We start from the raw sequence: 19443 nt of genomic DNA on the forward strand, positions 1-19443 counted from the left end.
TGCACCACTGAAGTCTTCAAGGAAGGAGAAAAAGTGGAGGTGCAGAAGATGGAGAGCTGAATGTCTGGCATCCCAGGTCATGCGTGAGACCATGTATCCGTCTGACCAACCCCACGTGGATGGTTATAGTGGATTCAATATTTTAAAGTTAAATTAAGTCAAATGCTGTTCTGTTGGGGTTGCAAGCCATAGCACATTTAAGTAGCCCCTGAAGAAAGCACTGGGATTTTTTTTAATCGTCTCATTTGGTATAATGATGTGAAGGCTTACTAAAGACAAACCAAAGGGAGGTGATACCTTCAGAAACCTAGTGAGGAAGCCCTCCTGATGAGAAGCACCTACCAGAAGGAAATCCCAGTGGAGATACAAAACAAGACTTGTACCTTCAGTCTGTGTGCTCACACCTGCCAGCTCTGATTATAGAAACAGAGACAGATTAAATTCTGAACTTAGCAGGTTGGATGTGACCTCTGCTTAAGAGAATTAAAGGCAGTCCTGGCTAGCAGAGAGGCAGCTAGGGCAAAACAACAGTGGAAGTTACCATGGGGAGACTAGAGAGTCAAGGAACACGTCCACTGTGTAATGCCTGAGAAGCTAAGAGCTAAGCAGCTAAGAGATTTAAAAAAGGCCTGGGGCAGGACTAAGATAGAAAATAATTACAGGCTTTTCAAAACACAGAAAGAATTGAATTTTTATTCTAAAACAGGATTGATAATGTTGGATTTAGTGAAAATGGCCAATACCTAGACTTTCATCTATTCACATTCCTTTAAAATGTACTGTAATTTGGATATCATTTTGAGTAGGCTTTTGAGATTAACAAAAAATGTGCTATAAATTTTAAATGAACATTACACTCATCTAGAAGAGAATGAAAGATGGGATTGTATATTTTCCATCATAATACCTAAGGAAAGATTCTCTGTGAAACCATGCACTTCTTAAAGAACAATGCTGGGCCTCCACGAGTATTTATGTGTTCACTGGCTCATTCTTCGAACAGTCATTGGGCACATCCTATGAGCTGGGCCTTGACAATAATTTAGAAGTGGACAGAACCTGGCACCTGCTTTCAAGGACACGTGCCTAACGGCAGTAAGAAACTAAAAAAGTACATGGCCCTACACAAGGGAATATTTCTGTAATGAAAACCTCTACAGGAGGCAGTGAGATCACCTCGGTGCACATAATGGCTGGAGTCTTGGAACATGACATAGTGATGGTGACGCTTGAGCTCAATGTTAGTGTTCCCTGGTTGCCAAGGGCAAAGGATAACATTCAAGGGAGATAAATACAGCACAGAGCCTTGAAAAAGTATGGCATGAGGAAAAGCTACAAGTAGTTTAGTATGGTTAGTGTGCAGAGGGCTTATGAGAGGTTGGTTGGGGGATGGCTAGCGGGGCACGCCTGGGTCAGACCCACAAGAGGCTAAACTAGAATAAGAAGGAGCAAGGGAGGGCGATCGAAGGGTTTTTTAAGTAGAGAAGGGGTTGGAGCAGATTTGCATGTGAGAAGGATTCCTCTGCTCAGCCCCTCTGTCTGGAAGAGGGCTGGGACTGTTGGCAGGAGATGCCTGACCAAAGGGAGCAAGGTCCAGCAGAGCTCAGAAATATTTGCATGTTAGGATCACTATAGCTTGGAAGACCCATGGGGTGTGGTGGGTAAAAGGCAAGAAGAAACCAAAGATGATGACCAAATTTCTGCATGGACAACTCTGTGACTGGCGAGGGGCAGAGAGAACTGAGTCAGGGAGGGCAGAGATGGGAGTAGGTCTGGGGGAGCTATAATTTTAGTATTAGATGTGCTAAATTTGAGATTCTGTACACTCAGGTGGATGGCAGAAAATAACAGGATTCCCACCATGGACTGAGCATCTGCTTTCCCCCAAACACACAATGACCATCTCTAATCCTTACACCACCCTAATCTCACTGAGAGCAAACAAGCTCCTAGATGATAAACTACCTGCCCAAGGGTACAAACTAAGTGAGGGTGGGCTGGGATAGGAAATCAGGGCTTAGCTTCCAAGGCTCTTTCCACCATAGACCAGCCAAGTCTGCACAGTACAAACCGGGGGGGGGGGAGCTTTTATTAGCAAAGTTCATCCTAGGTCCCACTCTGAGACACTACAATTCTGATGCCAGAGTACAGGAATGGCCTGGAGTAGAGAGGGAGGTATGAGGTCCTTAGTGTAAATAGATTCAAAGAAGTAAGGGATATGGTTGAAATCAGGCAGGAGGAAATCCAGAGGGAGGAGGAGCCATGACAGGTCTTAAGAAGAGGAGGAGGGGTGGCTGAGATAGTCAAACAGACCTCAGACAGTGTGAGCGTGTGAGAGGTCCCTAGTGGACCCTGTGGGAACAGCTTCACCCATGGGTAAGGTGGGAAGTCAATACCCTAGGCTCCTCAGGGAGGGAAGAGAAGTCAAGAAGGGGGAGACAACCGTCTATGAGACTGCCCACATACAGTGTGGCTGTGAAGGGAGGGAGGATGCCAGATCACACTGCTGAACCAAGGGAGCTCTATGGATTTAGGACTGGGGGGGGGGCTGTGCATGTGGTGGGGGGTAAATTTGGGTTTTCACTGGGCAAAGCAATCGGGAGAGGAGCTAGGGAGATAGGAGAGAATCCAGTGTAACTGATGGAGCAAGAACTGGGTAGTGGGGACAGGCTCTGGAGCCTGGTGAGCAGGTCAGCCTTGGATGAGAGAAAGTACCTTGATATCAGGGGTAAGGAGGTTTCCACAAGACTATAGTCAGGGAAAAGAAGTGGAGGAGAGAATGTCTGATGGTTTCTATTTATGAAGTGCAAGGTGCCATCAGGTGAATGAAGGTTGGTACTCAAGACAACCTACAAACTCCAAGTGAAGTTGGAGGGTATTTCTAGGAAACCTTTCCCTAACCCTTGCTGAAAATCAACCTTCACTCCCAGGTCATAGCTCTGACTCTAGCTGTGATGTCCCTCATCAGTCCCATGGACTTCAGATTTTGCCTACTTTCTAGGCCTCAGCTTCTTCTGCCTTTACTTTAATCCACCATTCCAGCTTTTAGCAATCTTACTTCCTCAGATGGAAATGTATTCAACCCACTGTAGCCCATAGAAACCGCCACCCGTGCACCCATTCATGCTCACCTGGGCACAGGCAAGCCAGGGCCAACACCTCATTCTCATTCCCCAGCAAGGGAAGCAGCAGATGGTTGATTGGTCCCAACCACAACTTAATCTAACTTTTGCTTTATGGAAAGACTTTATTAGAAGTCCCTGAACTCTTACTAATAAAACGGGAATAATTCCTTCAAGTTCATGACAGGACAATGTTTTTCTGAAGAGTCAGTAAAACAATGCTGCATTTGAGATTCGAACCAGACAGACAAATAACCAGCAAGTAAGTGGTGTGATGTGGAAGGAATAATAATCATAGAACTACCTTTTAAGCAGGAGGCCCTCCACTTCTGCTTTTCTCCCCAATTATTTTTCATGAATCCCAACTCAGAAACAGAATAACGGTGCAAAGATATAAAGTTCAGGGAGTATGAAAAGTTGGGTCTACTTACACTTTTGGATCCTCCTGAATTGGGGGTGATTTTATATGAGAGCAAGAGAGAGCATACTTGTTTTGGCTGATCTTAATAAGTGCATTCCGAGGGCAAAATTCCTGTAATAATACCAAAAGGGTTCATGAAACTTAAATCAGAAATGCCCACAATTTAGATGTTAACTTTATTTCAGCTCAATCCACTATAATAGCTGCTAGCCATTATCTTATTCAGGATAACACTTTAGACGGCAGTCAAATGGCAGAGGCTGGTTGGATAATTATACACTGAGTAAAAGTCATCGATGAGTCCTCCTGGTCATTTCTCCATATCCTGGATCATGTGCAAGGCCATCCACATAAGATGCAGGTGCCCAGGCACATGCACACGCACACCTACACATCCCTCCACAAAACCTCCCTCCTAGCTACCTTTGCTTCAGCCTTGGCCTTCTCTTTCCTAGACTTAGAAACTTTAGCCACCACCCCTGGCCAAATATGTCACCTTCAGCGCTGTGAATCTCTACTAGAACTGTCTTCAGTGTCTCCCCACTTACCACCCAGCTCTTGTCTCCAGAGCCTAATTGCCCTGTGGGTAAATTCCAGGTCCCTCCTGGGCTTTAAAAACTCTTTCTTAGGGATCCTAAGACAACTGCTTCATCTCTCCCCACACCCTGGGGTGTGCCTAGGGACATCTCTTCAAATGCCCCTTGATTTGCTTTCTCCTCTCTTGCCTAGTAGATATCCCGGACTGGTGCCTTATGTCAGAAAATCTTCCCACCCGCTGCCCTCTAGACTGCTTTTTACTGTCATCCAAATAGCTTCTCTTAAGGTTTTGTTTTGTCCCCCCCCCCCCCGCCCCCGCGTTGATGAGAACATACCCATTTCTCCTTATTCTGTCAGATTGGAAACTACTTCTTGGACCACTGGCTCTGATGGGATTTATTCTTCTCCTTTAATTCTAAAATTCATTTACCATGACCCCTCTCCTGACGGATATACTTCATGCTATAGTCAAGAACTGACTAGACATTTTTACTCTGTATACTAGGCAGTATACAGAGATACAGAGTATACACAGAGATTCGGAGTGTAGGCTATGGAGCCAGACTGGAAGGGTTCAAATGCCCATTGTCCCACTTATGCTGTGAGAGACTTAACCCTTCTGCTTCAGTTTCTTTATCTGAAAACAGGAATAATAACAGTACCTGCTCACAGTGTTTTGAGCATTCAATTGTTCTTTACATATAAAGTCCTGAGATTAGTTCCTGTGGCACAGAATAAGTACTTAAGAAAATTAGCCACTAGTATTTTACTTCTTGCTCTTTGCTTGCTAGTCTATTTTCTAGGCATATTAAATAGTCCATCAAGCCAATGTCATTTCCATTAGAAAGGTCACTCAATTAAGTAATTTAAAAAGCAGTTTTGAGAACCTTCTCTTCATCAGAGGGCTTTGCTAGGGCTACAAAGATGAATAGGCCACAGTTCCTGCCTTTAGGGAACTGGGCATTGGTGAGGAAGCCAGTGTGGGAAGGGGAAAGTAGAGTGTGCAGAGGAAACCTTAGGGCCTCAGCAAGACATGACAGTGGGCAGAGTCTTCCCTGTGACAGGAGTTTCTGTGGAAAGAAGTTGGGAGGGTAGTCCAGGAAGACGGAAAGACTAGGGGCTTAAAGAAGCCCACTGTATTCAGGAAGCAGTAAGCCTTCCAGGGAGTTGGGGCCATGCCGGGTCCAAGCTGGGCTTTTCCTTGAGGGTAATGAGAAGTGCAGGCACGTGCACATGTGTGTGTTGCGGGGCGGTGGGGACATCGGGCAGACAAGATCTGTAAACTGATAAAGAGGCTTTCTAAAGCATTTAGGGAAATTGATAGGGAGGCCAGGGAAGGGAACAGAGCAGGCTGAGAAGCAGCAGGCAAGGACCGGAGAGAGCACGGGGCTGTGAGAAGCTGGGGAGGATAGTAAAGAACTGGAGTGAGCCTCCCCAGTGGTCAAACGTGGGAGGAGAGCCAAAAAGGCCATTCAATGAAGGAGTTAGGAGGCCATGGCAGCCTCAGTGAGGGTGTAGATTTTGTGTTGCAGAGTGGGCAGAATCCAAACCACAAGGAGTGGGAACAGGTGCGGCAAGGCAGGTCATTCCTTCAGGATCTCTGACGGTGTTAGCAAAGAGCGAGGCACTGCTCAGAAGTCCGGAAGCCAATTTCCACCTAGTGAGAAAGCCCTTTCCTCAAGGAAAGTCTACTTACTCTCCGGTTGTTGCACTTCAAAACTGTGTAGAATTTATCATCGGCCACATCCTGATTTGGAAGTGCTATGACAATGGCAGGGACATAGAAGTCAAATCCGTTGGGTATCACAATTTTGGCAAAGACATAATCTCCAACCTGTAGAAGAGAATATACATCATAGAAAATATTTTGCTTATGGATCTTAAAAGCAATGTCAACATAAGCCTGTTTAAAAACACTCCAAGGTAATTAGCAAGAACTAATGCTATATTTCAAATACACATTTTTTCTAGGCTAGGAAAGAGTCAATAGTTTCAAAATTCCCCAGGTTCACTGGGCCACACCTGGAACTCTGCAATCGATTTAGGGGAGCCCCAGTTTTCCCAGGAATTCTTTCTTCACTTGACAAGGATCCTGGGGTTGGGGGTAGCCAGCAGGCTGGCAAGAGGTCTGGAAAACATAGCCTACAAAAACTGGTTGAACGAACCTATTTCACATAAAGACCAGGAAGAGTGAGGAAGAGTGTCCTCATAGAACTGAAGGGCTGTCACCCACACAATGGAAAGCAGCAGGTTTGCTTAATGTTCCAAAGCACACACTTGAAATCCACAGGCAAAAGTTACAAAGAGACAAGTTCTAGCAGGAAGAAAATCTCCTGAAGGGGCATACAGATATTCCTGAACACATGTCAGATAGACAAGACCAACAGTTAGGGGAAAAGTGGACCGATGGGGGCTCTGGGTCTGGCCAGGGAGGTGCTGACAGACAACCTCGTGGAATTCTCTGAGTGTTCATTGGGTGCTTTTCCTCCTGGCTCTCGCTGTCTAAGAAACGCCAATGTTGGACCTCTGGGAGGCTCGCTTTTGGTTTTGTTTTTTTCTTTCTTTCTTTCTTTCTTTCTTTCTTTCTTTCTTTCTTTCTTTCTTTCTCTCTTTCTTTGACAGAGACAGAGACAGAGAGAGAGAGAGAGAGAGAGAGAGAGAGAGAGGACACAAGCAGGGGGAGCGGGAGAGGGAAAGGAGACTTCCTGCGGGGCCCGATGTGGGCTCAATCCCAGGACCCTGAGGTCATGACCTCAGCTGAAGGCAGATGCTTCACCAACTGAGCCACCCAGGTACCCTTTCTGTCTCCCCTTTAGCCTGGGGGCTGGGAATGATGGGCCCCCATGCAGCCCAGCTTATATGGATTTATATGCAGATGAGAACACAGCAGGCCAGCTCACCCATGGAATGCATGTTCAGGTGTAACTGCATTGTGGCATCAAGGTCTGGCAGTAACTACAACATGAAAGAAAGCTCCACCTCTGCCCTTGTCATTTACATGGGTTTTAATACAACCTTGCACAGTTTAAGTTTCCACGGTGTTAGCAGTTACAGAAGCTCTCTTCCCTGACCATCGCTGTCTGTAAAGCGACAAGGGCCACAGAGGCTAATACAAGGAAGTCTATGCAGTCAGGCGCCCCTGGAACAAGGTGTTAGCAGATCAAGGTGGAGCAAAAAAGTTGCCAGGCAAGGGGTCACTGCTTTTCCTGGACAAACACAAGCTCCCTGGAGGACCTCAACTAGGTGTTCAACAAAGGCCCACCAGTGGCCTCGCCATCCTGTTATCTGCAACCGTGGGGATGGTGGAAAGGGTCCCCAGAAAAGATGGCTGTAGCAGGTACCTGGAGCAGTGGGCAAGGCATGGCGCCCCCGATAGGTGTGATGAACGAGGTGGGCACAACCTTGGTGTCTCCGTACCTGAAATCCACCAGTGCATGGGTGGGGCTCACACACTTCTTCACAACCCCTGAAAGGAATCAAATTTAAAATATAATATGAAGACAAATAATGCCTATTCTCTTATGCCATCTTGTTGGCTAATTTAGAACACTTGGGCTGTTTAAATCAGCATGCCCCTTTGATGTCTCCAGGAGGTAACAGTGGATACTGTACGTTGCATACTGGGGTTGACCGACTCAAAGTGGTGAAGTGCACAGCCCTGGTCTAGACACCGCTGAGCTCGGAAGTCCAGAGAATGTGCAGAAGCTTGTCTGTCCATAATCAGCAGCAGCCATCCTGATAAGAACATCATTCCTAGAAACAAATATCCTCTTCCTGGATACTTCGTACCATCTAATTTCCTTATTTACTTACATTAGGCATATTTCCTTCTATACTCCTCACATATAGAAAATCAGACTGTTAAATTATGAAAGTAAAAGAAAACAGGAACTCCCATCATCAACTTTTCATCTAATATCAGATAAATGAAAAGCTAACTAGGCTGAACACTTCCCCTGGCTTCCCTAAAATGCACTACCAAAAAAGGAACAAAGGAAAAAGATGCAAAAAGTTTCCTTGTCAAAAATTGATAACTATTAAAAAAAAAAAGTTTCCCTGTCTTTTAGCTATACTCAAAGGGATGATTATAATAGAAAACCAAAACAAAAATGCCTGTTTTAAGGTGTACATGTTTTGCCACTTATCCTAGTTGAGATATATTTTCCCATCACTAAGGGATATTAAGGGAAGTTTTTTTTTCTTTTTTAATATATTTTTTTAATTTTTAATTTTTTATAAACATATATTTTTATCCCCAGGGGTACAGGTCTGTGAATCACCATTAAGGGAAGTTTTGATAGGGACACTTCCCCAGGCAAGTGAAGCTGCAGTGAGACTCCTACTCCAAGAGAAAAAAATGTATGTGTCCCCTCAGGGCTCCCAAGACACCAGGGCCTGGCACCGCTGCCCCAGCTCACACGCTTACTTTGGCCAAGTCCCATGGCCTTTGATGTGGCAAAGAAATGGCTGGTGTTTTTCATCTTGAGTTCATATCTCTTGTTTCAAATGGCCAAAGAAATAACAATTTTTTTTTTTTAAACACACACATACACCCAACAAACAAAAACCAGTTCCACTGGTGTGTGTTTTCTCATTGGATTAATATGTTCAGTTTGGTTTTTGAAATGTTCTTTATACATTATTCACACATTTCCTGCCATAAACTGACTTTATACTTTTAGTTAGAAAAACAAACACTGCTTTTTAGAAAGACCTCCTATTAGGAAAGCAATGAAGAACCACTCCTAACTGAGGAGAACGCTCACATCCCATACACTGGCGAGCCCCCCCCCCGCCCCCAGGATTCACAGTGAAGGGCCTGGGCTGCCATGATGGCCACACTGGTCAGTATGATCCTCCAAAAAATTCTCAGCCTCTGGGACTTAGCAGAGTCTACTCATAAACCTACGAGGCAGGGTTTCTGTTGTTTGCCTAAGTGGAGTAGTGGTGACAGAGACTGGATGGCCACAAAGTCTAAACCATTTACTGTGTGTCTTTCACAGAAAAACCCTGCCACCCCTGCCCCACATGATTCGATCTAGACTTTTTGGTATGTTACAACACCTCTTTTTAGGTCCTTCCACTGTTTTCTTCTTCATACACGCCTTTGTGCACCTGCAGAAATTAGTACAGTGTCTCCCAGGCTGACGTTAGAACCAGCTGCGCTGTGTGGACAGCCTCGCTGGCTGGCTGAGGACCACGAGTCGGCCTGTTGAATTATGGCTCAGCCTCTGCATTTGCTCCTTCTCCATCTAATTAGGGAGTTTCTAAGTCCCGAGTTGGAACCAGCATCTAATTTTGTTTTCCCTTATGCTGCAGTTTCTCTTTGTCCTCACCTCCAGAGAGGTGAGACTGTGTCTCCTGGCTCTGAAGTGTCCCTGGGAACAAATTCAGGGGCCTGAGCTTTTTCCCAGTGGAGGCCTGTCAATCCCAGTAACTTTCCTTGGGTACAGAGTGGGCCCCCACCTTCGCCAGAGGGCTCTCCTGTATTCAAGCTGAAGAATAGGGAATGGACCCTTGTTGAGCCCCTCCGCCAAAATGGGGCCCATTCTCAGTGGTCAAAGACCGCAGAAATACTCCAAGAAGGTAGGTCCGTTCATTTTGTGAAAGACATGGGAATAGTTCTCAGTCTTCACTCCAGACAGGAATTTCTCTTTTACCTCCAGTCTAACTTTCTGATATGCATAGCCTCCCTTAAATTCCGTCTCCTGAAAAAGGCTTTAGCTTTGCTCCACCGTAAGCAGCCCCTCCACCTGCCCCACTCCACTAACAGTCATCTTGGACATCTACTCATCATATTCTCTCCTTTCTTCAGCCTCAGAGGTTTCATTTAGAGTCCCCTGGGCTAATTTTTGCCTTTCTGAATTTCTGCTAAGGTTTTTAAACTGTTGTTGAAGTTTTTGAATTGCAAACCCCTCCTTTGACCCCCAGAAGAGGACAAAAGTTGTTTCTATCTCTCAAGAGAAGCTGTCTCATGGGATGAGAAAACAACTCTTCACATGCAATTCACAGTTTCTAATTTAGAGAATACTGTACATTGCCTATTTAATCTATACCACAAGCTTATGGGGGTTCTAATTGTTTTCATTTCATTCAGGAGGTTAAAGAAACAGGCTCAGAGAACTTTGCGGATTCAGTCACAGGGCTGGTAGAGGAAAAAGGCAGACTTCAAGTAAATAAAAACTTGGGATTTTCTGACCCTAAAACATGACACCTGGAAAGGTATTCAGTTTCTCCTTCCCTGCCTCTGCCACCTGCCTGCCTTTTTCTTCCATTGTAACCTGTTTCTGTGGCATAGTGCAGAAATTTTGCAACTCAGACTTTTCATCAACATGGATTTCCTGATGCCAATGCTTCTTTTCACTGAAGAAGAGGAAGGAGGAACCAATTCCTGCATTAATGACTTAAAATAATGTTTTGAAATGTGACTTCCTCCCTGCCTTTCAGCATCCTGATGAGCCAGACTAGGCCTGTCACTTCCATTCTGAACAACTCAGTCACTCCTTAATTAGATATTCCACACTGACTCTGGAAGAGAGTCAGCCATACAGAAATCCCTGCCCTGACCACGAACAATGACAGCAACAACCGGGCTAGCTCTGCTCCAGTGTGGACCCGGCCTGAAGCGAGGAACACTCTGATCAAACAGTCCTTCAAGGCCATCTACTACTGAGATACATTTCAAAGCCAGATATTTTTCATTAGAAATATTTAGCAGGCCCCAAGCAAAAGTTATCAAAAAAGGTGTCACTGATGAATATCATGCGGTCCTCCACAAGTCTCTGTTTGGCCTTCTTTTTTACAAGGGAGGAAACAGTAATGCATAGTGACCAGGCTATCTCTAGCAGTGTCACTAAAGGGGCTGAGGGACATCATGTGCCTCTGGATGGGAGGCCCTGAGAGGGACATGACATCATGCCATCACTTAGGTAGGAAAGTGGCTAGGAATGCACACTCTGAGCTTAAGCTAACTGAGGAACATTCAATAAAGTAATTGATCTTGTTCTTAAATAATATATATCTGTGTCATAAGAAATGATAGGAAAGGCTAGAAAATAATTCTAGATTAAAGACGACTAAGGAGATGTGTTAATTCAATGTTAACATGGTTCTAGACTTGACCTATTCTAGAGACAAAAAAAAATAAAACCCTAATTGAGACAATTAACAAAATTGAAATATACAAATAAAAAGTAGTACAATAGTGCTAAATTTCCTGGATTTTATTATTATGATTATGTTAAGACAATAGACTCGTTATTGAGACATATAGACTGATGCATTAAGGAGTAAAGGGGCATGATGATGTTACCTAATCTCAAATAGTTCAGAAAATGTGTATGTGTAGAGGTGAGTAGAGAGAAGAAGAATAAAATAAAATGATAAATGTGGTAAAATACACATGACAAAAGTTAATCATTGACAAAGCTGGGTTAAAAAGTATATACAAAAGTTCTATTATTCTTGCAACTTTTCTATAAGTTTGAAATTAAAAAAAAAAACAAAACTCTATGAGTTGGGTTGAAATTCCCAACTAAAGATGCACTGACTTTAGGGGAGAAGAGGGAAACAAAATCAAAGTACATCCAGGAACACAGCATGATCATTTAATTTGTCTGAGTCAGTATTTGCTAACTAGCCACTAATCCAAATTACTGATCATATGACTAAATTCAAATGTGTATTTCCTTCACACAGACTTATTTGAGTTTAATCACAGCCACAAACTAAAAATTCTCAAACAGCCAGATCCCAACTGTTGGTGGCGTGCACTCTCTGCCTCTAATTGCATATTTAAAGAAAAACAAAACAATACAGAATAGGGCAATAATGATTGCTGACATGATCTCAGAAATTGCATGTGGCCATGGTGTTACCTGCTTCCTCAACTTCCCCAGACTGGCGGCAGTAGGTTTTGGCATTTCTTATCACATGAGAATGGTGTGTAGAGGAAAAGTTTGAGCCTTTCTACTTTTCTCCTGGACCTTGGCCAGTGAACTAATCCCAAACTCTAATGCAGCCAGCTGGAAGCCAGTCTTTTCCTGCATTTCCATTCAACTGCCAAATTAGCCTCAGACCCCTCTCTGGGCTCCAATTCAAAAAAAATCAAGCAGAGCACCCCCCCCCCCCATAATCACTACCCAGCAAATATGGGTCCCAGAGAAAGAGGAGGTTTTTGGGCCCTGCTCTTGCAAAGAAGAGTTTTGTGCCTTGGCCTATGAGCTCATCTAGAATGCTCCCATCCATATTTAATTACTCTCATCTAGTCAGCTCCAAAGCACATCTACTGAATTTCAAAGAAAATGTCCTAGCTGTCAGTTCTCCACATATGCCTGCTTGGAACCAAAACTCCTGCTGAAGTATTTTTTTCCCACTTAAAAAGATTCAATGAAATTTAATTAATAAAAAAAAGTGATTCTTTTAACTGGTGTTTGACAGATAATGCCTACCTAAAACTGGCTCTGTTTCTACAGTCTCATCTTTCTGCCCCATGGATCTTCCTCAAGGCTCTCTCTTCCCTACAGGCCCTTCCCATATCAATGACACTTAAGTGTTGATGTCTCAAAAATCTCTCTCTCCAGACAGATTTCCTCCTGAGACTCTAGACCTTATCTCTAATTGCTTTTCTGACAACTTCAGCAACCGGAAGCAATTAGAAATAGTGGTCTAGAGTCTCAAGAGGAAACCTGCCTGGAGAGATTTCTGAGATATCAGCACATATGCAGTGTATCTACAATCCCCCACACCCCAGACACATCATTATCTTCCTGTGCATACCAACATCTCCTGCACATACCACTATCTACCATATGGCCTGAGACAGGGACCTGGGGGACATTCCAACCTACTCTGTATCCACTCTTCACACAGCATGGTGGGGGAGCTTCTGTGGACTTCAAGGATGATTATGTTTTTCTCTGCTTTCCATGTGGCTCCTCAATAAAGTCTAAACTTCTCTTTTTCCTTAAAGGTTTTATTTATTGATTTGAGAGAGAGTGAGAGAAAGCACGAGAGGGGAGAGGGTCAGAGGGAGAAGCAGACTCCCCATGTTGCTGAGAGCCTAATGCAGGACTCAGTCCCGGGACTCTGGGATCATGTCCTGAGCCAAAGTCAGTTGCTTAACCAACTAAGCCACCCAGGTGGTCCAAGTCCAAACTTCTTAACATGACCTTTTATGAATGGCCCCATACTTCCCTCCCTGAAGACCTTTATTATTTTCTACTGTTTCTTTGCATTCTAGGTTCCAGCCATAATCTGTTTTATTTCTCCAGATAGAAAATGTTTGTCTCCACCTCTACATACATATTATTTTCACTGTCCACAAAGCTCTCACTTGAACTGCTCCTGGCAGGTTCCTTCAGGATCACATATCCCAAAAACTTTTGGGAAAAGCTCTTGGATCTGGCCACACTGGCCTCTTTTAACAACATGGACTCCAGCCTCATGACTCTGTACTGCTGTTCCTTCTGCTTAGAACTCTTCCCCAAGGGGTGCCTGGGTGGCTCAGCAGGTTAAGCATCCAACTCTTGATTTTGGCTCAGGTCATGATCTTGGGGTCCTGGGACTAAGCCCCGTATCAAGTCCTACATCAGGCTCTGTGATCAAGGGGGAGTCTGCTTGAGGAGTCTCTCTCTCCCTCTTGCTCAGCCTCCTGTTCCTCCCCCTTCCCCACTCATACTCACATTCTCTCCCTCTCTCTCAAAATAAATGAATCTTTAAAAAAATACAATAACAAGGAACTCTCTTCCCCCAGATAATTTCATGGCTTGCTCCTCCTCCATATTCACACATCACCTTCCCAAGCAGTTCTTCATTGGCCACCGTATTTAAAATTGCAGCATTTACCTTGACACTCTCAGTTCCCTTTGTAGCTTGATTTTTCTCTACAACACTGTAGCTGACACACTACATATTGTATGTATTTGCTCGCTTCTCTATCTCCCTCACTAGAATGTAAGTTCCACAAAGACAAGAATTTTCACGTGCTGGTCTACACTAGACCAGCACTTTAGGAATATTACATTCATAGAAAATAGCAGATGTGTAGTAAAATTGTTTTACTGAACAAATGAAAGATTAAATTTATTTTCTGGCTATCACCCCTCAGAAACATAGGTAGAATCCCCATTATCATTTCCTTTTAGAAGTGGAATGCCTTAATACAGCTCATGAAATATCAGTGTTCTGGGGAAAGCACAGTTTGAGAACCTTGGGTCCCTGATACCATATTATTTAACAAAGAAATCTTATAAAATAGAGTATCTACCTGGAAAGTAAAAGCCATTTTCATCACATCTTGCGATAACTTTCTGGCCTTTGAGGGGATCCAATTTTTTTGATTTAGTTTTCTTTGTTGGATTTCCTTGAGTTTTCTGTTGCTAAAAAAAATAAGACATTAATAATTGATTTAAAAAAATCAACACAGACAGTAAAAATCACAGATACAGAGTAACTTGGGATTCTCTACTGAGAATCTGACTTTCAAAAATTACAGATCATCCATATACTTTGATAATCACTCTGAATACTTTCTATATTATTAGGAATAGGCTATTAAAACTGATATATGAACTATTATATGGGAGCCAATGACCATAAAAAGTGAGAAGAACTTGAGGTCTAGACTCAATTAAATTTTGTTAAAACACAAAAAAGGTGACCCTTTTCCAGAGAATTTAAATAGGATCCAGGGTCTTAAAACATAATATTCAATATATCCAGTACACAATCCAAAATACAACATACTTTTAAAAAGCAAGCAAATATGACTAATTCTCAGGTTAAAAGGCGATCAATAGGTGACAATACTGAGGTGACCCAGATGTTGGAATAATCAGAAAAAGACTTTAAATCAGCAATTATAACCATGGTCCATGTGGTTGCATACTCTTGAAATGAATGGCAAGGTAGTTATTTTCAGCAGAGAAATATTAAAAAAATGAAAATCTTAGAAGTAAAAACCACAGTATCTGGAAGGACTTAATAGCAGAACTCACATGACAGAAGAAAGAAACTTGAAAGCAAATCAACAGAAATGATACAATCTGAAGAACATAGAGGAGAATTATTTTTTAAAATGAGCAAGGTCCTTCCTATTCAAATAATCTGTCCAAAACCCAGCTTAGTTGTAATCTCTCTGGAAAGACTTTATTCCCAGGCAATTTCAGAAAAAGCAAAGCAAAGGACCACTCTGTAATTTCCAAATGGCACCATATGAGTCAAGGCTTGAAGTGAATGTCACATTGTGTCCACTACATGAAGAAACTGGTAGCATCACTGTGATTTGTAGAGTCTAACTCTAAAATCTTATTTTCTGTGCTTGTTGAGCTGACCAAAATAGAAAGATCCAATCTCTACTACCCTCCACTCCCTCTAAAATCCCAAAGCTTCCAATACATCTTCCAGAACAGTCATTATTTTTAATTCCTAATAAATGTGAGGACCAATGCTGGAAGATGAATCCTAGGAAGAGCACTTACATTAGAGAAGGAAAGGCCAAGTATTACCCCAATACCAAACCAAAGATACAAGAAAAGGAAAGTACAGACCTATATTCCTCATGAATATAGATGCAAAAACAGGTCTGCAAATAAATACAGCAACATACAGAAGGACTGTACACAACAACCAAATATCCCAGGAATGCAAAGCTTGCAAAATTTGTGGATTCAAAATCCACAAATCAATGTGATATACCATATTACTAGAACAAAGGATAATTTACCATATTATTTTCATGCATGGAGAAAGAGCACTTGACAAACTCCAACATCCTTTAAAGGTTCTCAACAAGCTAGGAATAGAAGGGAACTTCCTCAACTTGGTGAAAACCATCTATGAAAAGCCTACATCAAACATGATCCTTAATGGTGAAAGACTGAATGACTTCCCCTTAAGATCAGAAGCAAGGAAAGGTACGCTATACTTTGTACTTGAGGTTCCAGCCAGTGCAAACAGGCAAGAAAAGGCTTCTAGATTGGAAAAGAATAAATAAAGCTGTCTTTATTTATGAATGATATGATCTTCTATGTGGAAAACTAGGGAATCCACCCAACAACTACTAGAATTAATTAGCAAGTTCAGTAGGATGTCATGATACAAGACAAATACAGGAAAATAAAATCAGTTGTATAACTATGGACCAGCTATGAGCAATCTGAAAATAAAGTTAAGAAAAGAATTTCATTTATAACAGCATGAAAAACAATAGAATATTTAGGAATAAATTTATCAAAATTAGTGAAAGACTTATATGCTGAAAACTATAAAACACTACTATAAAAAACTGAAGAAAGAACAAGGGACATAACATGTTAATGATTAGAAAACTTAATAGTTAATATAGCCACTTTCCCCAAACAGATCCATAGCTCCAAATGTAATTCATATCAAAATCTCAACACGTTTTTTGTTTTGTGAGTTTTTTGTAGAAACGTAGAAACGAAGTGAGTGAACTAAAAGTGCCAAAATGATGTGGAAAAAGAGAGAATTTGTAGAATTTTGGTGGTGGCTGAAAGCTCTGTCAGTTTTACTGAAAATTACTGAATTGAAATAGGTAAATTTTACAGTATGAAAATCAGGTCTTTTTCTTCAAATCACTACATTATGGAAATTGTGGAGATTTTACCTTAGATTTTTTTCATTTTTAAAAAATTTTCCTGACCAGGCACTTAGGTGGCTCAGTTGGTGAAGCAACTGCCTCGGGCCATGATTCTGGAATCCCAGGATCAAGCCCCACATCTAGCTCCCTGGTCCACATGGAGTCTGCTTCTCCTTCTGACCTGCCCCCTTCATGTTCTCTCTCTCATTCTCTCTCTCTCTCTCTTAAATAATAAATACATAAAATCTTTAAAAATCTTTTCCTATTAACTTATTAATTCTTGGGTTTCTCAAAGAAATCTGTCCTCCATCCTAATCAGAGTGTCCCTATGACATCATTCTCCACCTGCTTTCTTTTCACAGCCCCTCCCCTCCATGATACAAAGCCAATACAAAGTGCTTCCACGTGCTTTTGAGTTACTTCTTTGCAATGCTATTACTGTATCTCAAATAAAGTATTCAATGCATATTTTATGAGCATATACAGGTCTTCAGTTAAGGAAGTCTCTAATTTATGGAACAATTGACTATAAACATTTAAATAACTTCAGATAATCTGAACACAATTTGCTGTTTGGTCATTATTTATGGTCAATACAGTTTGGGCTCATTTTTCCTGGTGTCTTGATGTTACTGGATTCTGTTGCAGCCATCTATCACTTGGATCTGTTGAGAGATGGTTTTTAGGTTCATCAAAAGAAGTTTGGGTATGGTTTACTGCAGGGGACAGGAAAACAGAGTCAGGGCCTCAGCAGTGAAGAAATTCAGAACAAAAGGGTTAAAGTCTCTTGAAGAAGAGTGGGATATGAACAAGACTTCACACCTATGCAGCCATGGATACAAAATGTTAGCTGAATAACACCCTTCTGTTATGATGCTCCATTTTCAACAGATTTTGCTGGAGTCCATCCTCATGTAATTTCTATTTTTACTGATACAGTTATTACACCAAAGAGAATGACCCAACATCACTGGTAGATGGCGACTGTTACCTGTTTGTGCCTGAGCTTTCAGTCAGAGGAGAAACCTAATAGTCCTTCCCACAGGAGCTCTAGAATGACCTACTGCAGTATGAAATGGCCTTAAAGGGCAGTGACTGGACCACGAGACAGGAGAAATAGGACCAACTGCTGCCCAGCTGGCTGTGTGACTTTGGAGAATCTTTTAACTTTTTGGACTTCAATTTCTGTATAAGCAAAGAGATGGTACAAACTTTATGGCTTTAACATCTTCTAATTCTGTATTTCTGTCCAGAATAATCTAGGCCTTACTAGACCTTTTTCTGCATTACTGGAGAAACTGTCAGACTATGTGTATACCAAGACAGGGACACTAGCATGATATTTTTGTTTGCAGTTTTTATAACATAAGGGGACTACAACAACCAGAACCAGGAATGTGAGCAGCATAATATTCCATCATAATAACCATCATAATACTCCAAAGAGATGCCCACACCATAGTTTCCTATAATCATTTATTTCCTCAGTGGAAGACTCCATGTAAAGTATTCTTATCACATAGAATTAAGAATCTGGAACATGCCAGGTTAAATCAGCTGTTGCAAAAACCTCATCTCCACATACAGTTTAACTTACAAAGCTGCCTTGCTTCATGCCACAGTGTCCACATCACAGACCGAGCAACCATGGAGGTCACCACATAGCCTCTCCACTTCCAGATGAGTAACACCCTGATTTCCAAAAAGATGTCCATGTTGATCCCAGAAGGGCAAACTCCCCTTCAGATTTCATCACTATAACAGACAAGCCACTTACTAGAATCTATGCCTAGACATATTTAAAATTCCTTTAAAAATTCCAAATGAGTATAACACACCATGTAACTAGCCCCCTTTATCTCTAGATTCCAAATATTCATTTTCTCAATATCCTATCCAGAAGCTAACTGATAAAAATTCTTTCTACATTTTCATAGGTACAAATCTGTGAAGTCAATGGACTGAAATCATCAGAGAGCTCTTTTTTCTCTATAGTTGTCACTCACTCCCCAATTCATCTAATATAGAACTGCCATTCACTCTGTGAAGACCTTCCCTGCATGGGCAACAACAATGAATAGTAGCAACCCAGAGTACTATGATGTTCATTTTTCACAGACTGAAAAGGCCAACTAAGAACATGCCTTTCTAAGTGGCTGAAAAGTATCAACTACCTTCAGATCACTCAGATACCTATGGGTTCACCTCCATTACAATACTAAACACATTTACTCTGCTTTTGTGTCCAACTGTTACTATTCTTGGCAATAATTCATTTCTGATTGTTTCCACAACATGTACAGTTTGGGTTCTGGAAAGAACAATTCACTGTACACTCGATGATTCATTCATATCACTATAAATCAATTCAGCTACACCACAGATTAAGTAGAACATCATAGTACTCTGTGTTGCTACTGTTCATTGTTGTTGCCCATGCCATGGGAAAACAAACCTATGGGGCCAGCTTTAGCACAATGGTTCATTCCACTGGTCATAGAAATACAGCATTGGTTTGCCAGGATGGAAGGATATCAGTAAGGGCCGCTAGACACACCATTCCTTCAACCACAATGTTGACAGCACCTTTCCAGAAAGACAACGTATCAATAATTTTTGAATCCTGCCAAAGACTTTACAGACACTGTTCTTTTCCTGGCATGCCTTCACCTATGCACACCTAAAATATAAACAGGTCATTGGGTTTTGGGTTTTATTTTCCCCTCTTTTTCTATTAGTTTCAGAGGTAGAATTTAGTGATT

General features: G+C 42.0%; 1 protein-coding gene across 1 annotated transcript in view; it reads right to left on the bottom strand.

Annotated features, from left to right (window-relative positions):
• Window positions 1–19443, bottom strand: part of VWA3B (von Willebrand factor A domain containing 3B) — a 234686-nt gene that overhangs the window by 8001 nt on the left and 207242 nt on the right. Inside the window, exons 23-26 of the mRNA XM_082746748.1 lie at window positions 14348–14459; window positions 7422–7546; window positions 5777–5914; window positions 3554–3654 (exon numbers count right to left, since the gene is read on the bottom strand). Coding sequence (XP_082602874.1) covers window positions 3554–3654; window positions 5777–5914; window positions 7422–7546; window positions 14348–14459 — 476 coding nt within the window. The remainder of the gene's footprint in view (window positions 1–3553; window positions 3655–5776; window positions 5915–7421; window positions 7547–14347; window positions 14460–19443) is intronic.

Source organism: Mustela nivalis (genome assembly GCF_964662115.1).
Source record: "Mustela nivalis genome assembly, chromosome: 8".
NCBI classification, from domain to species: domain Eukaryota; kingdom Metazoa; phylum Chordata; class Mammalia; order Carnivora; family Mustelidae; genus Mustela; species Mustela nivalis.